This window comes from Myotis lucifugus, unplaced genomic scaffold, assembly GCF_000147115.1.
Source record: "Myotis lucifugus unplaced genomic scaffold, Myoluc2.0 scaffold_35, whole genome shotgun sequence".
Classification (NCBI taxonomy): domain Eukaryota; kingdom Metazoa; phylum Chordata; class Mammalia; order Chiroptera; family Vespertilionidae; genus Myotis; species Myotis lucifugus.
In genome coordinates, this window is record NW_005871083.1 from 2,113,704 (window position 1) to 2,134,077 (window position 20,374).

The following is a 20,374-nucleotide window of genomic DNA, read 5'->3' on the forward strand; positions in this document are numbered from 1 at the left end:
ACAGGTCTTTCCCTCAAGGGGATGATGCGGGGGAGATGAACAAGCATGTGGATGACGTACTGTCACTAACTGACCAGTCTGGTCACACTGGGAAAAGCCGTCCTGAGAGAGACAGTGGGCGGGGCATGGAGGTGGGTAAGGGTTGACTCCACTAGAAAAGGCCTTCCCGGCGAGGCCAATAGCAGGGGCCAAGGCCCTGGCGTTGGTGGGAGTCTCTGGAAATGGAAAGGGCAATGGCCTGAGCACGGGCATCAGCTGAGGCTGGTGAGGCTGACCACAGCCATTCACCGAGGACTTGGGGGCTGAGGAAGGAGTTTGGTCTTTCTCCCAAGAGCGAAGGGATGACTCTAGAGGAGGGTGACGGGATCAGACCTGCATCTTGAAAGGATGGGGGGAGGATTAGGGCAAGCGTGGGTCAGGGGCTGTGGCAGCTGTCCCAGGAGAGTATCAAGGCCACGGCCACTTCCTGTCCCTAGGAAGACGCTCCATTTGGGACAGGCCAGGTTCCAGGGTATTGTGTGTACATGCGTAAGTGTGTGCATTGAGGTGTGCGAGGGGCAGACAAGGAGTGGAGCTTGCTGTGGGAATAAAGGTCCAGGGTGCGTGGGTGTGGTCACTCCTCCTTCCCAAAGAGAGATGCCCAGGGCTCTCTGCCCTGAGTCCGGTGGCCCGTCCTGGGCGGGGGAGCCACCCCCGGCTCCCTCTTCCTCCTTCTGGAACTGGTGTGTGTGGCTTTGGGAGCAGAAAGGCCTGAGGGGACACGGGCTGGGGTGACACGGGCCAAGCTCCTGAAGCCCAGCCCAGGCCTACCAGCCTGCAGGAAGCTGTGGCCGCATTGTCCCTTCGTCCCCTGTGCTGGCACCTCCTGGGGGTCCTCATGGGGCGGAGAGGAGCCTGGGTCCTGGCAGGAATGGTCCTTGTGGGTCTCCTCCCTTGAATCCACCATAACTGTACCCTGGACTTCCCCACTGTCCCCAGCAATGGCGGGACTGCCCGTGTGTGTCTAGGAGCCCCCAACCCCCATCTCCACCCTGTTCTGGTTCACCCTACCCCAAACTGCCCGAGGCCCCTCTCCCTGGACCAGAACCGGAACAGGATACAGAACATGCAGGCCCAGGGCAAAATGAAAACGCGGTGCCCCTTGGCCAACAATGATCAAGGACGTCAAGATAGTAACAGCAGAGCGTAAACCCAGCCTGGGCCCTTCTGAGAGCTGCACGCTCACCCATTCAGAGGCGAGGGGTGGGTCCGGCAGCCAGTCATTTTTAGGACAAGAAATGCCTCGCAGCCCAAGAACTTACTAGGAGTCTGGCCCTGACCGCCTCTCATTCATTCATTCATCTGCTTATTCACTCACTCATTCATTCAGTCTCTGAGCAACTGCTGGGCACCAAATTCCCCTGAGGCCCCGAGATTAGACACACATTGGTCCTGACTCTGTGCTGGCCTTGGAGGAGCACCCCATGCCCCAGTTTCCATGACCCCTCCCGGCCTCTCAACACCCACCCAGCCCAGGGCGCTCTGCCGGCACCTTCCCTCGCATGGTCCAGGGTGGGTGCCTGGGACTCGGTGGCTGAACGCATTGACCCCCAGGAGGGGCCCCCACACAATGGAGCATGAAGTCCTATTGCTCACCCTTCACATCCCTCTGTCTGTCCCCTCCCCGAGGCCCCTTGTCTCTCGCCTGCATCATCATTTAATAAGCGAGGCGCCCTTGTAACTGACGCAAAGCAGAGTGCAGACCTCTTTGCTGACTCTCCCACACGTGCTGCCTGCTCTTGACCGTGACGTCAATGGAGTCACTCGGAATGCTCTCTCCTGTGGGATCTTTCGCTCGACGCCGAGGCCGGGATCACCCACGTCGCCGAGGGGGTCGGTGCTCCCTCCCTTTCTCATGAACGGAGTTCCCCGCCTGCCAGCGGCACCGCTTGTTTATCCGTTTCCTGGACTTTTGGCTGCCTCCCTCTTGTGCTTCGTGCGGACATCTGCTTTCGTTTACGTGGAGTAAATGCCTAGAAGTAGGGCTGCCAGGTCGCAGGGAAGGCAGGCGTGTGAGTTTATGAGAGACTGCGCACAGCTTCCCAGGGTGCGCCCCTCGGCTGGGTTTCTGCAGCCGCCTCCTCCTGGCAGCCGCCCTCCAGGCTTCCAAGGCAGCCCCTGCCTTCAGGGGAACGTTCAGACCCAGCAGCACCGCGGGGCCCTGCAGTCCTGCTTACCTCCCAGCACATCTCTGGCTCCTTCCACCCCAGCCTCACTCCAGCCGCAGTGGAGGCCCTCGACTGAACACATCACTTCGTCCTTCTGCACGAACTGTCCTTTCTGCCTGGAGCATGTGCCCCTCTATCGCCTTCCCGGGACAACCTCCATGTTTCTAAGATCTCGCTGGAGCAGCTTGGCGACCTGCTGACGTCCCCCAGGCCCTGACCTGTGTCCTGGGGCCCACCTCCCCCGCCTCCTCTGAGCCATCTTCGCTGGGGCTCTTCTGAGCACAGCGGTTTTGCACTGTGGTGGAGGCCTCCCAGGCAGGGCAGGCATGGGCTTCTCCTCCCAGCCGTGTCCTCGCAGCTGAGCAGGAGGCCCCGCACACAGGAGGCCTTGGTAGATGTGCAGTAAATGAATCAGCGAAGCCGAGCCCGGACACATGTGAGGTGTGACCCCGTGTGGTAGAGCACACGCATCTTATATGGGCAGCCTGGTGAGTTTAGCAGATGCGCACGCTTGTGTGACCACGTCCAGCTCTTGGCTTGATCTGTGTCCCTGCGGATGAGTGCTGCCTGTTCTTGAACTTGCTATAAAGGCCCCACACAGATGCGCTCTGTTCCAGATCCTGCTCAGAGAGGTGGGCCCTGGGCCCGAACCCCTCTGCCCCTGAGGGAGAGTTTCCCTCTCTCTCCCTCTTCCCACTTCCTGTTCCCGTCCTCAGGCTGGTGCAGCCTTAACCTCTCTCTTCCTGCTGTCAGCAACTTATTCTTAAAATGAAGGGGACCTGAGGTGGGCACTGCCCTGGTCCTTCCCACAGATGTCCCCCTCCCCCTGTCCAGCCTCCTGTTTCCTTGTCTCGCTGCTCCTTGGCCACCCCTGGCCTTTCAACCCCTGTGAAGTCTGGCCCCCAGCCACCTGGCCCACCTGGCCACCTCCAGGCTTGTGGGTGTGAGGACACACAGGGACTTTATATGAGTTGGGGCCAGTGGCTTCTCAAAGTGGGGTCTCCAGACCAGTGGCATCAGTGCCACCTGTGACTTACAAATGCCAGTTCTCAAACCCCACCCCAGACTCATGACTAGAAAAAACTCAGGGTTTCTGTCATTTACTTCCATACTCGCCGTACTTTGCCCACTGGGTCTGAGACACTAATTTACTTTCACACTCGCCGTACTTTGCCACCAGATGTGCGGGTATTTTCCCACGCCCCCCGGGTCTCAGACACTAGCCGGTGTCCTACAATTCGATTCTGACACTAACTGGAGTTGGCACAGACCTTGCAGGTTAAGGGCTCAGCCCCATAAGACTGCCTGCACTTCAAATGCCAGTCGCAAGGAGTGGGTCCCCGGGTTACCACACTTCTGTCCAACTTGGCATCAAATTGAAGGTTCCACGACCCCTTCCTCAGGGCCGCTAATTTGCTAGAGCAGCTCCCAGAGCCCCGGGAAACAGTTGCTCACTATCGTGGATTCATTACAGGGGAGACTTTACGGATACGAATGGACAGCCAGGTGAAGACATGCGGAGGTGTGTCCTGCGCACAGGTCTGTCCCCGGGGAGCCGGTGGCACCCCACCCTTCGCTCCATGTGCTCGCCAGCCTGGGAGCTCTCCGAGCCCCGTGCCTCGGGGGCTTTACGGGGCTTCATCACGATGATTGCTACTCAGCCTCCAGGCCGCTCTCCTCCCTGGAGGATGGGGAATGGGGCTGAAAGTTCTAAGTTTCTAAACATGGTCTTTCAGGTGACCAGCCCCCACCCCGAAGCTGGCCAGGAGCCCACCCAGAGTCACCTCATTAGAACAAAAGACACCATCATCCAGGAAGTTCTAAGGCAGCGGTTCTCAACCTGTGGGTCGCGACCCCTTTGGAGGTCGAACGACCCTTTCACAGGGGTCGCCTAAGACCATCGGAAAACACATATATAATTACATATTGTCTTTGTGATTAATCACTATGCTTTAATTATGTTCAATTTGTAACAATGAAAATATATCCTGCATATCAAATATTTACATTATGATTCATAACAGTAGCAAAATTACAGTTATGAAGTAGCAACGAAAATAATTTTATGGTTGGGGGTCACCACAACATGAGGAACTGTATTAAAGGGCCGTGGCATTAGGAAGGTTGAGAACCACTGTTCTAAGGGGTTTAGGAGCTCTGGGTCAGGAACGGGCGTCTGAGATCAACTGTTAGAATAAAAGATGTTCTGAGCACCTTGATCATTTAGGAAATGACAAAGATTTTAGGAACTCTGGCCAGGAGCTGGGATGGTGACCAAAATACATATTTCTATTTTTTTTTTTTTTTTGGTTAATCCTCACCCGAGGATATTTTTCCATTGATTTTTAGAGAGAGTGGAAAGGAGGAGGAGAGACAGAGAGAGAAATTATGAGAGAGACACACTGATTGGTTGCCTCCTGCATGCACTTGGACCAGGGCCAGGGATGGAGCCTGCAACCCAGGTATGTGCCCTTGACTGGAATCAAACCCAGGATACTTCAGTCCGCAGATTGACGCTCTATCCACTGAGCAAAACTGGCTAGGGCTATATTTCTTATTATATGACAATATCACACTCACTAAATCAGAAAGTTAGGGGGTGGGGCCCAGCAATCTGTGTTCCCACAAACCCTCCAGGGGTTCTGATGCAGTTCAAAGGTGAGAACCACTGACTCATAGTATGAGAACAGGATGGTGATGAATCAGTCAAAATGGAACATCACTTTCTTTGAGTAGAAGTACGTTATCATTGTTCTAAAAATACAAAGGAGTTCTGGTACTCGGGGCTGATGTGGCTGATATGTAATCAGAGCGCCAGCCAGCCTCCTCGGCGGACCAGCTAGATCCTGGCTGTCCACCTGGGTCAGACCCGGCACAGATGCAATTCACAGAGGCGGTCACAGGTGTCTCTCACCTCCCTGAGAGTCAAGGCCCGGCATACTGATTACTTTCCACTGGCTTCTCCCAGGTCCGTTCCTACCTTCTCTGCCCCACGCTGAGCCCAGGGAGGCTGGTGCCCGGGCCAGCGGCCTGTGGTTGGGTTTGATCAATGGGAGACGGTGGCAGGAGGGCAGAGGGCAGGAGGACAGAGTGGTCCGTGAAGGGGTGCGCTGGCAAGCATCTGCCAGGCAGGCTAGGGGAGTGCTGTGTTTGCCCAATTCTGTGGTGTAACTACATATACAGAAGTATTTCCACCACACAGATGCGTAGATGTGGGTAACTTCATGACCACAGTTAGTAGTGAAATGTAGCAAAATCACTATGGAGTGATGAGTTTTGAGCATTATCTTTGTTCTGAATATAACTTATTAGTTATAAGTTGATGTGTTTAACAACTGGCTCACAAATTCCTGAAACTTTTACAGTCGGCCTTCACAAGCAGGCACAAGCCTGCTGGGCACTCTGCTGGCAGGGCAGCCCCATGGCCAGGCCTGTCCGGAGGGTCTGTAGGGCCTGCTCTAGCGCTGTGGCTCCTCCCCCTGCTCCAGCACTGTGACTCCTCCCCCTGCTCCAGCACTGTGACTCCTCCCCCTGCTCCAGCACTGTGGCTCCTCCCCCTGCTCCAGCACTGTGGCTCCTCCCCCTGCTCCAGCACTGTGACTCCTCCCCCTGCTCCAGCGCTGTGACTCCTCCCCCTGCTCCAGCACTGTGACTCCTCCCCCTGCTCTAGGGCTGTGACTCCTCCCCCTGCTCTAGGGCTGTGACTCCTCCCCTTGCTCTGCTCTCTCCCAGCTTTCCTTGTCCCTTCAGCCTGGGCAGGACTGGCTTCCTGCAGTGCTATCCCCAGTATGTCTCAATGATTCTCCTTGTTGCTTTGTTGGGTAGCCCAAAGGTGGTATCCTGGGGATGGGGGACAACAGAGCAGACGCCCACCTCCATCTTTTTTTAACTTATCGACCTTCTGCATAAGATGTCATTAGAACTGGGGTCCTCAAACTTTTTAAACAGGGGGCCAGTTCACTGTCCCTCAGACCGTTGGAGGGCTGGACTATAGTTTTAAAAAAAACTATGAACAAATTCCTATGCACACTGCACATATCTTATTTTGAAGTAAAAAAACAAAACGGGAACAAATACAATATTTGTATTTGCATGTGACCCGTGGGCCGTAGTTTGAGGACCCCTGCATTAGAAGAAATGATTCTGAGGCCAGAACCAGAAACCCAGAGGGCATGGCGGGCTCTCGAGAGCAGAAAGATCCTCAGAAAGAGTGACTGCACCCGGGCGCGGCAGGTAGGCGTGGCCTCACCTGTCATAACAATGCACAAGGCCTTGGACCTGGCAATGCCCTGTGAGGTGTTTGTCTTAGAGACAGACTCGCACCATGTGAAATGATGTCTGTGTGAAGTTATTCATTACAACACTCTTTAGAAGAGCCGACAACGAACACAACCCAAGTGTCATCATTAAGAGATTCATTAAATAGGTCCGGGCACATTCTTAAACGGAACAGTTGCAGCCATTCTTCACAATAATGACATGAAAGGTGCTCCATGATCACGTGTGAAAGCAGACCTGGGGGGGAGGGGAGGAGTCTGCTTCCCCACAGGCCATAAGGAGGGGCCTGCTCTCCCACCCCCTGCTGCATTCCTGGCCCCACAAGGGCTTTACTGAAAGCATGGGGTGGGAGAAGCAGGAAGAGGTGTGGGTTTGGGTCTGGGGTGGTCAGGGAAGGCCTCCCTGAAGAAGTGACATTTCCACTGAGACCTGAAGAACGCGTGAGAAGCCAGCCACAGGGGAAGAGCATTCCAGACAGAGAGGAAGGCATGGGCACAGGTCCTGGGCTGGAAGGGCTGGTGTGTGTGAAACGGCAGCAGGGCCAAGGGTTCCAAACTCTGGGGTTGAGGACTGGGGGACGTTGAAAAGGCGGGCAGAGGACCAGCCACGCAGGGCTTCAATAGGCAGTGTGTGGAGAAACTTGCCTTGGAGCCACTTCCCAGCTGTGTGACCTGAGGCAAGTGACTTAACTGATCTGGGCCTCGGTTTGCTCATGGGGAAAATGGGGAGGAACCACCACACAGGGTTGGGAATGATGTATCACATTGAGAACTATGCCTGGCGCATGGTAAGCTCTGCAGAAATGCTAGCTGCCATTATTATTATTATTATTATTCATAGAGGATCCCAGGAGACAGAGCCAGGCCTGGAAACCAAGTCCACTGGCTTGGGGCTCTGGGTCTTTTCCATTCTACCTCTCCTTGCACACACCCTGATTTGGAAAACTGCAGCTGGCAGAGGCCCCGGGTCTGGATCCTGTCCAGGCCTCTAATTGGGAGCTTCCGTGTCTCTAGCACTATGACCGCATCTCTGGAAAGAGGGCTCGGCGTGCCTGCCCACCCCTGCAGGCTTCCAGTGTCCCCGCAGGCGTCCGGGCAGGCCTGAGGCTGCCTCCCGCTCTGGGGGGGAAGGAGCTGGAGAGTGGCCCCAGGCTGTGTGCTGATGGGGTGGTGGCTAAGGGGCCTCAGGGGCCTGGCTGCGGCTCTGAGGGCAGTGGGGAGGCGTCCCGGGTGCTCAGGGACACGGTGACCCTCTGCATGATCCTCCGAGCTCTGGCAGGCATGGGTTGGGCTGAGCCCTGGGTGGCTGCTTGAGTCCCTGGCCTGACCTGCTGGCTCAGGGCAGGCAGCAACTGGCGAGGGAAAGTGCAGCCAGGAGGAGAGGGTAGACTTGGAGCAGGACCTGCGGATGCCTCCCAAGCTGGGCCCCAGAATCGCTTTTCCTTCCTTCTAGCTGCTCAGAGTTAACCTTGACTCCTCTTCATTCACACCCCAACCCATCAGCAGGCCCCACCAACTCGACCTGCAGATGCACTTGGAATGTGACCACTCTGCACCACACCCAGACTGCTGCCAGCCTCCCAACCACAGCCCATCCTCCAACAGCAGCTGGCACGATCACAGGAAGCCAGGTGGCATCCCTGCTCCTGCAGTGACTTCTCACCCAGAGTATAAACCAGTCTGGTCTGCCGCTCCCATCCTGGCCCTCCTAGGCCCCTTGCTGCCCCCAAACACTCCCACTACAGGGCCGTGCACGCTGTTCCCTGGGCCTAGACCAGTGGTTCTCAACCTTCCTAATGCCGTGACCCTTTAATACAGTTCCTCATGTTGTGGTGACCCCCAGCCATAAAATTTTTCGTTGCTACTTCATAACTGTAATTTTGCTACTGAAATCAATATGTAATTATATATGTGTTTTCCGATGGTCTTAGGTGACCCCTGTGAAAGGGTTGTTCGACCCCCAAAGGGGTCGCGACCCACAGGTTGAGAACCGCTGGCCTAGACAGCTCTTCCTTGACTGACACATGACTCGTTCCTCAGTTCATTCAGGTTTTGGCTCAAGTGAATTCTGTGGCCAGAGTACCCCATATAAAGCAGTAATTCCTACCCTCCTTAGCCAGCTGTGTTTTGACATGGCCCATGCCATCACATTACATACCGCATGCTTACTTGTTCATTTTGCCTGACCCCCCCCCCCCCCACACACACACACACACTGGGATGGATGCAAGTTCCCAGAGGCAGGCTGTTTTCTGTTCTGTTCCCTAGTCCAGTGGTCAGCAAACTCATTAGTCAACAGAGCCAAATATCAACAGTACTTCTTCAAAATAGACTCGCCCAGGCTGAAAACCGACTTCTGCGCATGGGCCACGAAGTTTCAATCGCACTGTACGCGCGCCCGCACGTGGTATTTTGTGGAAAAGCCACACTCAAGGGGCCAAAGAGCCGCATGTGGCTCGAGAGCCGCAGTTTGCCAACCACGGCCCTAATCCATCTCAAGCCTAGTATAGGGTCTAGCACATAATAGGTGCTTAACAAATACCACTGCATAAATGGAGCCGTGAGCATTCCTTAAGCAAGGCACCACCAGGGCCAGTCTCCTGGGCCCCTTCCTCTGGGACTGTCCTTTCTGTCCCTGGTGACACAGTGTGTGTGGGGTGGGGGATGCCTTCAAGCCCGGGCTTCCCCTCCAGCAGAGGCCCAGACACTAGAGTGGGAGCCAGGAGGGTGGAGCTGGGCCTCTTTCTGGCCATTGATTGGGCAGATCTCATTTCATTCATCCAGCCAGCGAGGCTAGTGCTCAGCTCAGAGCTAGAACATGGTGCTACGCCTGGGGAGCTCAGGGATCAGGGGAGGGGACTGCGGCGAGCAAAAGGCAAATGAAAAACAGATGAGAAAGCCTGTGGCCCCAGCTAGCAGAGTCGGGCCATTTTCTGCAGAAGGAAGAGGAAGCTGGGGGGAGGGAGACTGCCTCCGGGAGGGGCAGTGTTGGCAGAGCCAGCGGCTGCTCTCCACGGGACATTCCATCTCAGCTGTCCCAGAAGTCAGCTCTCCCCCCCTCTCCCCCTTTCTAATACCAAGTGGCTTGGGGGTGGTGGGAGTATGTGATAGGGATTATTGGTCAAGCGTGGAAGCTTAGCCACCTGTTACAACCCCCCCCCTCCCCCATACAGCTCTGAGTTCAGACACCATCATATCTTGGAGAGAGGAGACGGGGAGTAGTGGGCTAAATGGTGGCCCCCAAAAGATATGTTGAGGCCCTAACCCAGGAACCTGTGAATGTGACCTTATTGGGAAAAGGGGTCTCTGCAGACATAATCAAGCTAAGGGTCCTTATAAGAGGCAGGGAGATCTGAGACACAGGGAAGGCTACGTGAGGGAGGAGGCAGAGCCCGGAGCGATGCAGTCACAAGCCAAGAAAGCCTGGAGCCCCCAGGCACTGGAGGAGGCAGGGAGGACCCTGCATAGAGCCTCCGGAGGGATCCAGGCCAGCCCGCGCCTTGATCTAGGACTCTGACCTCTGGAACTGAGAGAATAAATGTCTGGGGTGTCAGCCCCTCTGTCCCCAGTTTCTGGTCATTTGTTGTGGCAGCCCAGGCCACTCCTCCAGGAAGGATTGCAGGGGATTAAAACCTGGCTGAAAGGTGATTTTGTTTAGGATTAGCTTTCCTTCCAAGTTTCAGGTTTGGGCTTAAGTGTGGTTCCTGCCCAGCTACGTACCTCGCTGCTCTTTCTGGGAGTTGGGGAGGTGTGGTGCCTCCACAGGCAGAGAATGAGGTTCCCTGCAGCGAGGCCCTGGTGCCCCTCCCCTCCCAGAGGCCAGCTCCGAGGCTGCCCAAGGACAGGGACGCAGGGCATGTGGCACAGCGGGCCTGCCTGACCTTGTCTGCGTGGCTGCGGCCTGGCAGCCCAGGAGCTTTGCTGTCAACCTTGGAGGCCATTGAAAGCAGGAAAACAGATCGTAGGGGAGTGACGCTCTACCAATCATGGCGAGGGCCCCTGTCCCCCCCCCCCCCCTCACCGCCGCTCTGGGTGAATTTGAGTGTTCAAGGGGTGTGCTGCTCCCTAGAAAGGAAATGGGGCGGGGGGGGGACCATTTACGTACAGAGCATTCACCCTGCCCACAGAGCTTAGCATGTCACGTGCAATACTTCACAGGGCGCCAGCTTCCTTCCCAAGGTCACCCCCCAGTCAGTGGCAGGGCTGGGCTCAGAACCCGAGGAGCTCAATCTTGGCAGAGCAGCTGAGAAGGGATAAAAGGGGCTCCTGACCAAGCCAAGGGCCCGGGGTGCGGGAGGGGTGGCAGAGGTCAAGGGTTCGGGGGAGCAGAGGCCAGGGTTGGGAGGAGCAGGAGTGGGCTGGAGTGACCCGACAAGGCCAGGCTAACCCAGATGTGGGTACCGCCATGCTAGCGGTGTGTTCTGGGGGTGGGGCTGGTGGGACTCTGATTTGGGTCTGGGGGTGGGACTGAGTTCCAAGTGCTGCCCATGGGCAGTCCCTGGTGCGTGGGCGCAGAGAAACCAGGGCTCACACCGTCCATCCCTCTGCCTTCGCTCAAAGGGCAGGGAGCGCACTGCGAGTGCGGGGAGAGCCCTGGTGGGGTCAGCTGGACAGAGAAACCCAGGCTGGGAAACAGTGCGAGCAAAGGCTGGTGTGAGGCTGCAGCGGGGGTGGGGGCCTTGGGCAACTGCCAGGTCTGCAGTTCTTCTGCAGGACTCGAGGCCCCACTGAAGAACAGAGGTTCAGTGTGCGTGTGTGTGTGTGTGTGTGGGGGGGGGGGGGAGGTATTTGAGAGGGGGCTCGTTCAACACATGTCCGGGTCCGCCCCAGCCTAGACTCCAGTCAGAAAGCCTAAGGCCTAGCGGAGTCAGCCTGACAGAGCCCAGGCGAGCACTGCCCTGTCTCCCAGGCCCGGTGGCGGGTGGGCGGGCACTGGCGAGGACTGCTCCTCAAGAAGGGGTGGCGTTGGGGCCAGTGCTCTGGAAGCCACCCGCTCCTAGCTGCAATGGGAGTGAGTGCGCCATCTGTGTGGCCTGATGACAATGGCCAGTGGCGTGTTTTAAGCACCTTCTGCACATGGGGTGTGTGCGGGGTGTCCCACGGAGGAGCGCCCTTCACCCTTCAGGCAGCCCTTCGAGGGAGGAACCAGACTTGGCCCCTTTACTATTGGGGATACTGAGGCTCAGGGGTTGCCGGATGACAAACACGGTGCTGGGTTCTCACCCAGGCTCCCTGACTCTACAGCACGATTACCCGTCCTCACTCCAGGGCAGAGCCACCCTCTGGAGACCCTCCTCCTCTGGCCCCCATACCGGACCCCACGGCTCCCCTGGAGAAGGCCCTCCCCTCCAGGCCTCTGGCCCCCTCCTTACCTGATAATAAAGGCGGGGTGCTGTGGGGCTGACAGGTGACCGGCACTAGATGGAGAGGTGCAGGCACGGGGGACTTGCCCTCCTCCGGGGGCCCCACCTGGGTGTGGCAACAGGAAAGTTGGGGGACAAGGGGCCAGCCTGGCCTGTTTGTCGCATCACAAAGTCCTGCCTAGTCTGGCTGGGTGCTTAGTAGGGGGAAGGCTCAGAGGGGCCCTAGTGGCCTGCCCAGGCCCAGCTCCCTCCCATAGTGGCTCCACAGAGCACTCAGTCTCAGTGGGGGCACCTTGAAAATGGGTACATCTCGCCAAGGTAAGTCCAAGGCAAGAGGTTGCCAGGTAAGAGGCCCTGCAATTGGGGCTTCAGGACTCTGGGCGGGGACAGGTGTTACTAGGGCCAGCCAGTGCCATCACCTGCTTGCGGCCTGGGCTGGGGCCCAGGTCTGAACCTCTGCAAGCTGTGTGTGTGGGACTGCACCCAGGACCCAGGCCTGTGTGCCCCGGGCATCTCAGACAGGCGGCCCTCCACACCTGCGGCCGGCAGCTGCCTTTCTCTACTTACTGGAGCTTTCTGGACGGAGCCGCAAGGAGAAGCTGGATCACAGAGCCTTCCAGAAGGAGGCGGGGCCAGTAGCTGCCCTATGGCAGACGTGAGAATAGACTGGGGGCGGGAGGAGGGGGTCCCAGATGCCAGAGTGGCCACTGCCATTCAGAAGGGCTGCAAATCATCTCGTTCAGCATCCCCAAACTTTCCTCCCAGCAGCTGCAAAGGCTTTTAATCAACAAAATTTCACTTGGAGTACCAATATCACATATTCTTAAGTAAAAAAAATATTTTACTGGTTCATATCTGTTTTTTGTTTATATCTGTTTTATAAATTAAAATGAATACACTTACTTACTGTAAATTCAGTAATGGCCACCCAGCTCACAAGTAATGATGCCAGGATTAGAACCATATCTGGGTTTAAATAAAATGCGTCCAAGCCTGTGTCATAGCCAACAGTCCTTTGTAATCACAAAATTGAAAACAACTTTAGGAGCTATGGTTTCACTATGTCTGAAGGCCATCAATATAACAAAGATGGCCAAACAGAGTCATGCCTGGGGTTCTGAGGTGGGCTGGTGAGTTTGGCTGAGTAATAAAGCACAGGCAGGCATAATCCATAATTCACACCACCCTGTGGGAAGCCAGGCTTGGTCCTGCAGGAATCGTTGGCTTTCCTCTCAGGGAAAGGAAGGACCTGACAGCTGAATGGATGTGTCTTCCTCTCACCTCCTCTCTCCTGCCACTCGAATCCTCCCTCTGCTCTGAAGCAGTGTCACTGTCTGCAGGAAGCGGGGGTGGGGGGTACAGCACCACCTACGGCCTCCCCCGCCTTTGGGCACACTGGCCTTTGACTCAAGGACATAAAGCAAGAGACGTGGAGCGTGTTTCTCTGGGCTTGGCCGATGTTGGTGCATGGGTGGAGGTTAGTTTGGAGGGACAAAGGTGTCAGGTGTCCGTTAATCCATTTCTCCTCTGTGTGTGTTTGCCTGGGTCTAAGGCCAGGACTATTGTCACTGTTGTTTTTAATACATCACACTCTTCAGAAGTTCAGCTCTCAGCTGCTTCATTGGAGGGTGGTGGCTGCATGATCCTGAGATCTTGGGTAGAAATCTTAACTTTTAGCAACAAGGCTATTTGGAAATAGCAAACATTGGGAAGGAGGGGTTTGGGACGTCTGGTGCTTGTTCTGACAAGCTGATCTGTGTGGCTGCACAGTACAGAGAGCTCTTTTTATGAGCCACGCTGATAAAAAGCTGCAAATTATTATAGGTTTAGATAGTTCTCTCAGGGTGCTCAATTCAACAGATTTTGGGAGAAGCCGGGGTATTCTTAGGGTTTGATGAAGTTGAGATTAGCTTGTATCACAAGCTGGCAGGTTGGTGGCACCAATATTTGATAGATCATACTGATGAATAGATTGTTTTCGCTTCAGTTAAAAGTTACAAATATGATTTTAAGTGAAAGCTTAATAAAATGTTCATGGAGCTCCGGAAGGCCCAGAGCCTGGCCAGCCGCCCCCCATCACGGTGCCAGGTCCCACTGGGCAGCCACCGCCTCCGGCCACCGAGGCCAGTTCCTCTGGCCAGGAGCCGGGTTCTGAGTTCTGCCTGCAGGTGGCTTCCCTCGGCTCCTCGTACTTGTTGCTGGGCTCTTGGGAACATACCTGTAGCACCAGCCTTCGAGCCCAAGAGAGAAGTTCACTCTGTGTCCAGAGACAGGATCCTTCAAAGTGCTTCCCTTGTGAGATGGGTGCTACTCTGGTGGCTCTTGGACAAAGGGATCATCTCGTTTCATCCTTTTCCAATTTTTGTTCTTTTAAAAGTCTCCCGTGGACCTTTTGCGTCTGTGGGGAAGTTATCCTAGAGGCAGGAGAGCAGCAGGCTCGGGCGGGAAGCCCCAGATCCATGCCCTTGTGAGAGAACGGGGAGCCTGATGTGTAGGATCTGGGTACAGGTTTAATGCCAGGGTCGGTTTATACCTGTTAACTTAGGTTAAGCTCCAAGTTCAGGAAAGGAAGAGACAACACTGCCATCTAGTGGCAAATGGGGTGGACAGCGCACACAATGACAGCTGATTCGGATCCAGTTCAGGTCAGAACCATTTTTAGCATCAGAATGAGTCTCTGACCCCATGTGACAGTGGCCCGAGGCAGCAGGGGGTTTGCAGGCTCCTTCCTCTCCAGCCAGGGCACCGTCACCACCCAAGGAGCCAGCTGCCGCCTGCAGGCACCGCGCTACACTCCACCTGCCTATCTCCTCAAGTCCTCCCAGTCCCAGGAGGGAGCCAGTGATATCAGCATTCTGCATAGGGAGCTGACCTGCAGACCTGTGTTCACAGCCAGGCAGGCAGCCCCACTTCACCTGGGGGGAAGGGGACACTGTCTAGTTTGAGAGGTGTAAGTGGGACTGCAGAGAAGTGTGGCTTTCTGATTTCCCTTTGTGTGTGTTTGAAGGGAACTTCCCTGATAGGCCTTGGTCACACAGCAGTTCTGTAAGAGCAGGGCTCCTCCCCTGCAGCTGTGCCTGGGCTGCCTGGCTGGGAGGCAGGTCAGTGTGGTGGAAACGCACGCTCTGGCGCTGGTCTGCCCTCGCCAGCTGCTCGGCCCTCTCTGAGCCTCAGTTTCCTCATCTGCCAGTGAGAAACACTCCCTCAGGCTTCAGTGTGGAGAATATCTGGCCCAGAGCAGATACTGTTTCATTCTCCTTTGCTGGATGACTAAGTATTAACTATTTGGTAAATGCAAATGTAATTCAGAAAAAAAAGAGAAAAAACCAAAAGTGCAAGAGACCTGGGGTTTACCTCTACAGATTTTGCTAAATTGAAAATAATGCAGAACTTTCTGCAGTGAGGAGAAACCACTGGGCTGCTTTTGTTTCTAAGAATAGATAAAAATGGATCTGATATTCCAATGAGTGTCTTAGAATACAATTAGAAATCAGAAAGAGATGTTTGCTCCATTTAAGTCTTAAGTGCACCTTATGCTTGATTTCAAACAAAGCCCAGAATAAGCTGATGCAAAATGTTAAAGAGATACCAACTCCTTTTAAGCCACACACTGAACAAGAAGTGGCCCCTTTTCGCAGGAGTGTTATGTCCTCAGAGGACCAAGGGAGGGCAGAGCAACACCACCCTTAGTTGCTATACATCTGGATCCAGGGAGGATCCAGCTCTGGGAGAGGAAGGGAGAGATGGAGGAAAGGGGGAGGCAGGCATCAGAGTGACTTCAGCCCACCAGGCAGATGTGGTTGGGGCTGTTGAACAAGGCAGCAGCTGGGAGAGCTTGGGCCATGCTGCTTAGTTGGGTCCCCAACTGGAACTGGGGTACTTAGTTACCAGGGGTGCTGAGAATGCCTCATGCAGTGAACAAAGTAGAAATTCCTGGGAACAAATTACTCCACTTAGTCACCTTGTAGAAACTGTGAACAGAAGCCAGAAAACAGCCAAACACTGACAAATACGGGGATGACAGATCCCAGAACCTACATAAAGCAAGGGCAACAGTCAAAGTCCAGAGTCTGGCTTGTGTGGCTCAGTGGTTGAGTGTCGACCTATGAACAAGGTCAGGGTTTGAATCCCAGTCAGGGCTCATGCCCAGGTTGCAGGCTTGATCCCCAGGAGGGGGCGAGCAGGAGGCAGCCAATCAATGATTCTCTCTCATCATTGATGTCTCTCTCTCCCCCTGGCCCTTCCTCTCTCTGAAGTCAATTAAAATATATATTTAAAAAAAAAGTCCAGCCCTAACCGGTTTGGCTCAGTGGATAGAGCGTCGGCCTGCGGACTGAAGGGTCCCAGGTTCAATTCCGGTCAAGGGCATGTACCTTGGTTGCAGGCACATCCCCAGTAGGGAGTGTGTAGGAGGCAGCTGATCGATGTCTCTCTCTCATCAATGTTTCTAACTATCCCTCTCCCTTCCTCTCTGTAAAAATCAATAATATATATATTCTTTTAAAAGTCCAGATGTCTGAACATTTGTAATAAGGACAGTAACTGCACTTATATAAAGCATTCAAGTGCACAGTTACTGTCCTTATTACAATGCTTTATATATGTCGTTTTCCTTGACCCTCTCAGTAGACCCTGAGGTAGGTGCTGTGGTTACACACATTTATAGACAGAAAACTGAGGCAAACAAGAGCAGGTGGCTTGCCTCAGGCTACCCAGCTGGGGAGTGGTGGGGCTGGGATTTGACCTGGGCACTGGCTGGAGCCAAAAGCTGGTAGACTCAACCATTATGCCATGCATTGTCTTCCAGAACAAAAGGGGACCCATGAACAAGTCAGAGCAGGTTGGCCCCGAGTCCGTTATCGCCGCTTGAACCAGAATTATTCCGAATTCTGGCAGAGCCCACAGCTGGGGTCTGTCTGAATTACAGACACCAAGGCAGTGAGAGATGAGGATACCTGTGGTGGTTGGGGAGACATCGAGGAGGAAGAGGCCCTATGGGATGGTAGTGGAATATGGCTTCAGCCTTGAACCTGGGAGCTATGGAAACCACAATGACAATTTATTGAGCACCTACTATGAGCCTGTCACACTGTGGGGCATTTTTCAGAGGATTGTGGTCAGAGGGATTGCTAGGGATTTGCAATGGGATGGAAACCAGGCCTTGGAGACAGCGCCTACACCCAGAGCTACTGGGTCGCCTTGTGATGATGTCACCTGGGCAAGGGGCAGGGCTCTCCTGGAGGATGTGAATTTCCAATGCTAGTATCAGCTGAGTAACCAAACCTGGCCACTGATACTGCCTCCTGCTCTGCTGTGATCATTGTGCAAAGGACAGCGTATGTACAACTGGGCAGTCTAATCATCTCTCAGAGGAAGTGGGAGCCAGGCCTTCTGCTTCTAGGGGCTGTGGGGTAAGTGTGAGAAGCAAGCAATGAGGGGTTTCCTGTGACATTCATGAGGGGGGAATTCTGGCTCAGTGCATCGTAAGCTCTTTCCTTCAGTGATTTGGACTGAGGCACGGGGAAGGAGGACCCATCCCCCTCAGTCCGTTCAAGCTGCTATGAAATACCACTGGCTGGCTTATAAGTAGCAGAAATTTCTTGCTTACAGCTCTGAAGGCTGCAGCATGGTCGGGTGAGGGCCTCTCCTGGATGGCGGAACGGGTGAGGGAGCTGTTGGGGTCTCTTTTATAAGGGCACTAATCCCATTCATGAGGAGTCCATCCTTATGACCTAATCACCTCCCAAAGGTCCTACCCATTAACACCATCACCTCCGGGGGTTAGAATTTCCACATGTAAATTTTTGGGAGGGCACAAACATAGACCATAGCACCATCCACATCCACTCACCTTCTCTATGGCACGCCTGCTGCAAAGCAGCTGTTGATCTTGGAGCCTGGGGGTAACTAATAGGGGTGGAAACTCTGGTGCAGTAGTGGTTACAGACACTCGAAGGGCATGGGGCACTGGCAGACCCCATCACCACCATGAGGAATTCTGTCTTTAAAAGGGGGCCCAACGGGATGCCAGGACTGCTGACCAGGATCCTGCCAGTAACACTAGAGCCCAAGGGCTTTCAGGATTAGCTCAAAGCAACGCAAAGAAGCATGAGACAGCTTCGACCAGGATTCAGAAAAAGCAAAAGTTCTCGTAGTAACCACCTTCATGCTGACTATCACATGCAAAGCATGACAGGGAAGGACAGGGGACAGCTGTGGAAGATGACAAGCAAGGCAAGGTGACCTCTCTGCCGAGGACAGCACAAACACTGCGAACAGACATGCAGAGACACACACCTGCCCTCCATCCTGTAACCATGGTATCATTTCTCTCTACATCTCTGATGAAGGCCACACACTAGGGCCTCTTCATGCAGCCCCCAAACGTGCCAACGGGCTGGCTGGGGACCAAAGGCGCAGCTGACATTTCAGAGCTGATTCTAGCTTTAAGGTCTCAGATCTCAAAGACAACCACCACGTGATCTTAAATGTGTTTAATGCTTTGCAGAACAAACATGTTCTTTACTATTAAGTTCATTATGAACTTGAATCACTAAAAATTATAAAGTCCATAACTGATTTTAAGCCCTAAGCAACACCACCTTTGGTGTTCAGTGATTTAACTTAGTAAACTCTGTGCAAAGTCATGAACCTTTCCATACATTTGCAATCTCCAAAATATAACTAGTAAGTTGCAGCATAGCCCTCTATCCCTTTGCCAAGAGTGGAGAGCAATGGCTCAAGTCACCATGGCTGAATTACGTTCTAAGCTTGAAGAAAAACCTGCTCTCACCGGGGCCATGTGCCTGCATCCTTGGGAGGCTGACCGATCCACCTGGGATGACAGCCGGCAGAGGCTCCAAAGCTTTCTGAAGCCACAGGTGCCACAGCACCGACCCTGGGCAGGGAGCCAGGCCAAAGGCAACAAGAGAATCTTTGGGAGAAAGCACTGCATCCCCGCCCAGTCTGTGTCCACCTGTACCCGCCACCGTCTCAGTCAGGGCCCGTACCTTTCCTTGCATCATGGAAGTTAGGGCCCGGCCTGCCAGTGTCACCCTGCTGTGGGCAAGAGAACACAGTGTCACTTCGCTTTACTAAAAGAGTTCTTCCCTTTTGATACATCATCACCACCACCACCCGACCCCCCCAGAAAATTATCCTTTTCCGAGCCGGGACGTTACATCTGCTTCAGGCAAGGTTTAAAGTTTGCTGTTCTTCTGGAACTGGGCCACCAGGTTGAGGACCTGCTCAGAAGCCTTGATGTTCTTTGAGCCGAGGTAGGAGGTGCTGTTGGTGGCCGTCTCCTCCAGGAAGTACCGGTAGTTGACCATCATGCCACACGAGCCAGTGATGCCCTTGAAGCTGAGGTCTGCCATCCAGTTGATGCGCCACATCACAGCCCCGTTCTGCAGGTGGAAGTTTGCCACGGGGTTCAGGGCGTAGCCCCGGTGTTTCTCTCCATACAGGTACCAGGCACAGAGCCTCATCAAGGGGGCCTGGAGCGCCTTGGCCAGCTTCTCGGACTTCACCCACTCGTTACTGCTGAGAAGGGCCTTAAGGGTCTCATTAAGGGGACCCCCTGTGACCGCAGAAATTTCTTTATACTCAGAATCTGTAAATAACTCACTCCTCCCATGATCCTTTGCTTGTGAGTTCAGAAGCCCCAGGAGCCATTTGGTGAAGCCAGGGATAGGAGACAGACTTGAAAATGTCCCAAGGTGAGGAAACTCTTTCTGTAAGGCACGTAGGGTGGGGAAAGGAGGTGGAGAGAACACACACACAAAGAGAATTGAGCAGGGGTGTCACCGACCCAGAAGTACCTGTCCATTTATCATTTATGTACCATTAGCCTGGGTATGCTGTGTGGCTTACAAAGTGACGTTTGATATGCACTGACTTTCTTCTTTCAAAGAACATTATGCATCTGACGTGGGCCAGGCCCTGGAGGCATCCTGAGCCCCCAGGCAAGCCTTTAGGTGGTGTCTCCATCTGCACCATGGAGAGGGTGGCAAGTCGGGGAACCGCGGGAAATCAGAGCCATGCTGCGAAGTGGGACCTGGTGTGCAGTCTTCTGACTGTAGAGTGTGTCTTTCTGGCATACATTCTCCACCCATAGACATCTGTGCAGCCACACAATCTGGTTTGGTGCTTGGCACACAGTACCCAGTGACTATTCGTTGAATAAATAACTGATTTCCCAGCTATACCACAGTGGGTGCAGGATGGGATAGAAGGGGAGGCAATGGGTCTTTTTCCACATCAGCCAATACAGGTCAATCATTATTATTCAAATTACAGAGATCTCAATGATCATTTTTTAAAATCCAGTATTTCTGGTTTATAAATGTAATATATATGCTCACTACAGAAAAATTTTTAAAGATTTCTGACAGAAGCAAAGAAAACCATAACACTCTGAGATAACCACTCTCAATAGACTGATAGAGTATAACTCCTGGTCTTTCTCTAGGCAATTTTTACATGGGTAAGACTGTTATTTTATATCCTGCTTTATGAACCTATATCA

The 20,374-nt window shown here is 54.0% G+C and overlaps 1 protein-coding gene across 7 annotated transcripts in view; it reads right to left on the reverse strand.

Moving 5' to 3' along the window:
- The window catches only part of LOC102416852 (malonyl-CoA decarboxylase, mitochondrial), a 54,441-nt gene that overhangs the window by 20,638 nt on the left and 13,429 nt on the right, over window positions 1-20,374 (reverse strand). For 5 of the 7 annotated variants that reach the window (XM_023752576.1, XM_014454311.2, XM_023752577.1 and 2 more), the window contains one exon: window positions 18,858-18,906. In XM_023752576.1, coding sequence (XP_023608344.1) covers window positions 18,858-18,906 — 49 coding nt within the window. Of the gene's footprint in view, window positions 1-11,856; window positions 11,874-18,326; window positions 19,581-20,374 lie in introns of those variants that run through there. The other 2 variants (XM_023752579.1, XM_006087035.3) reach the window with 2 other exon arrangements.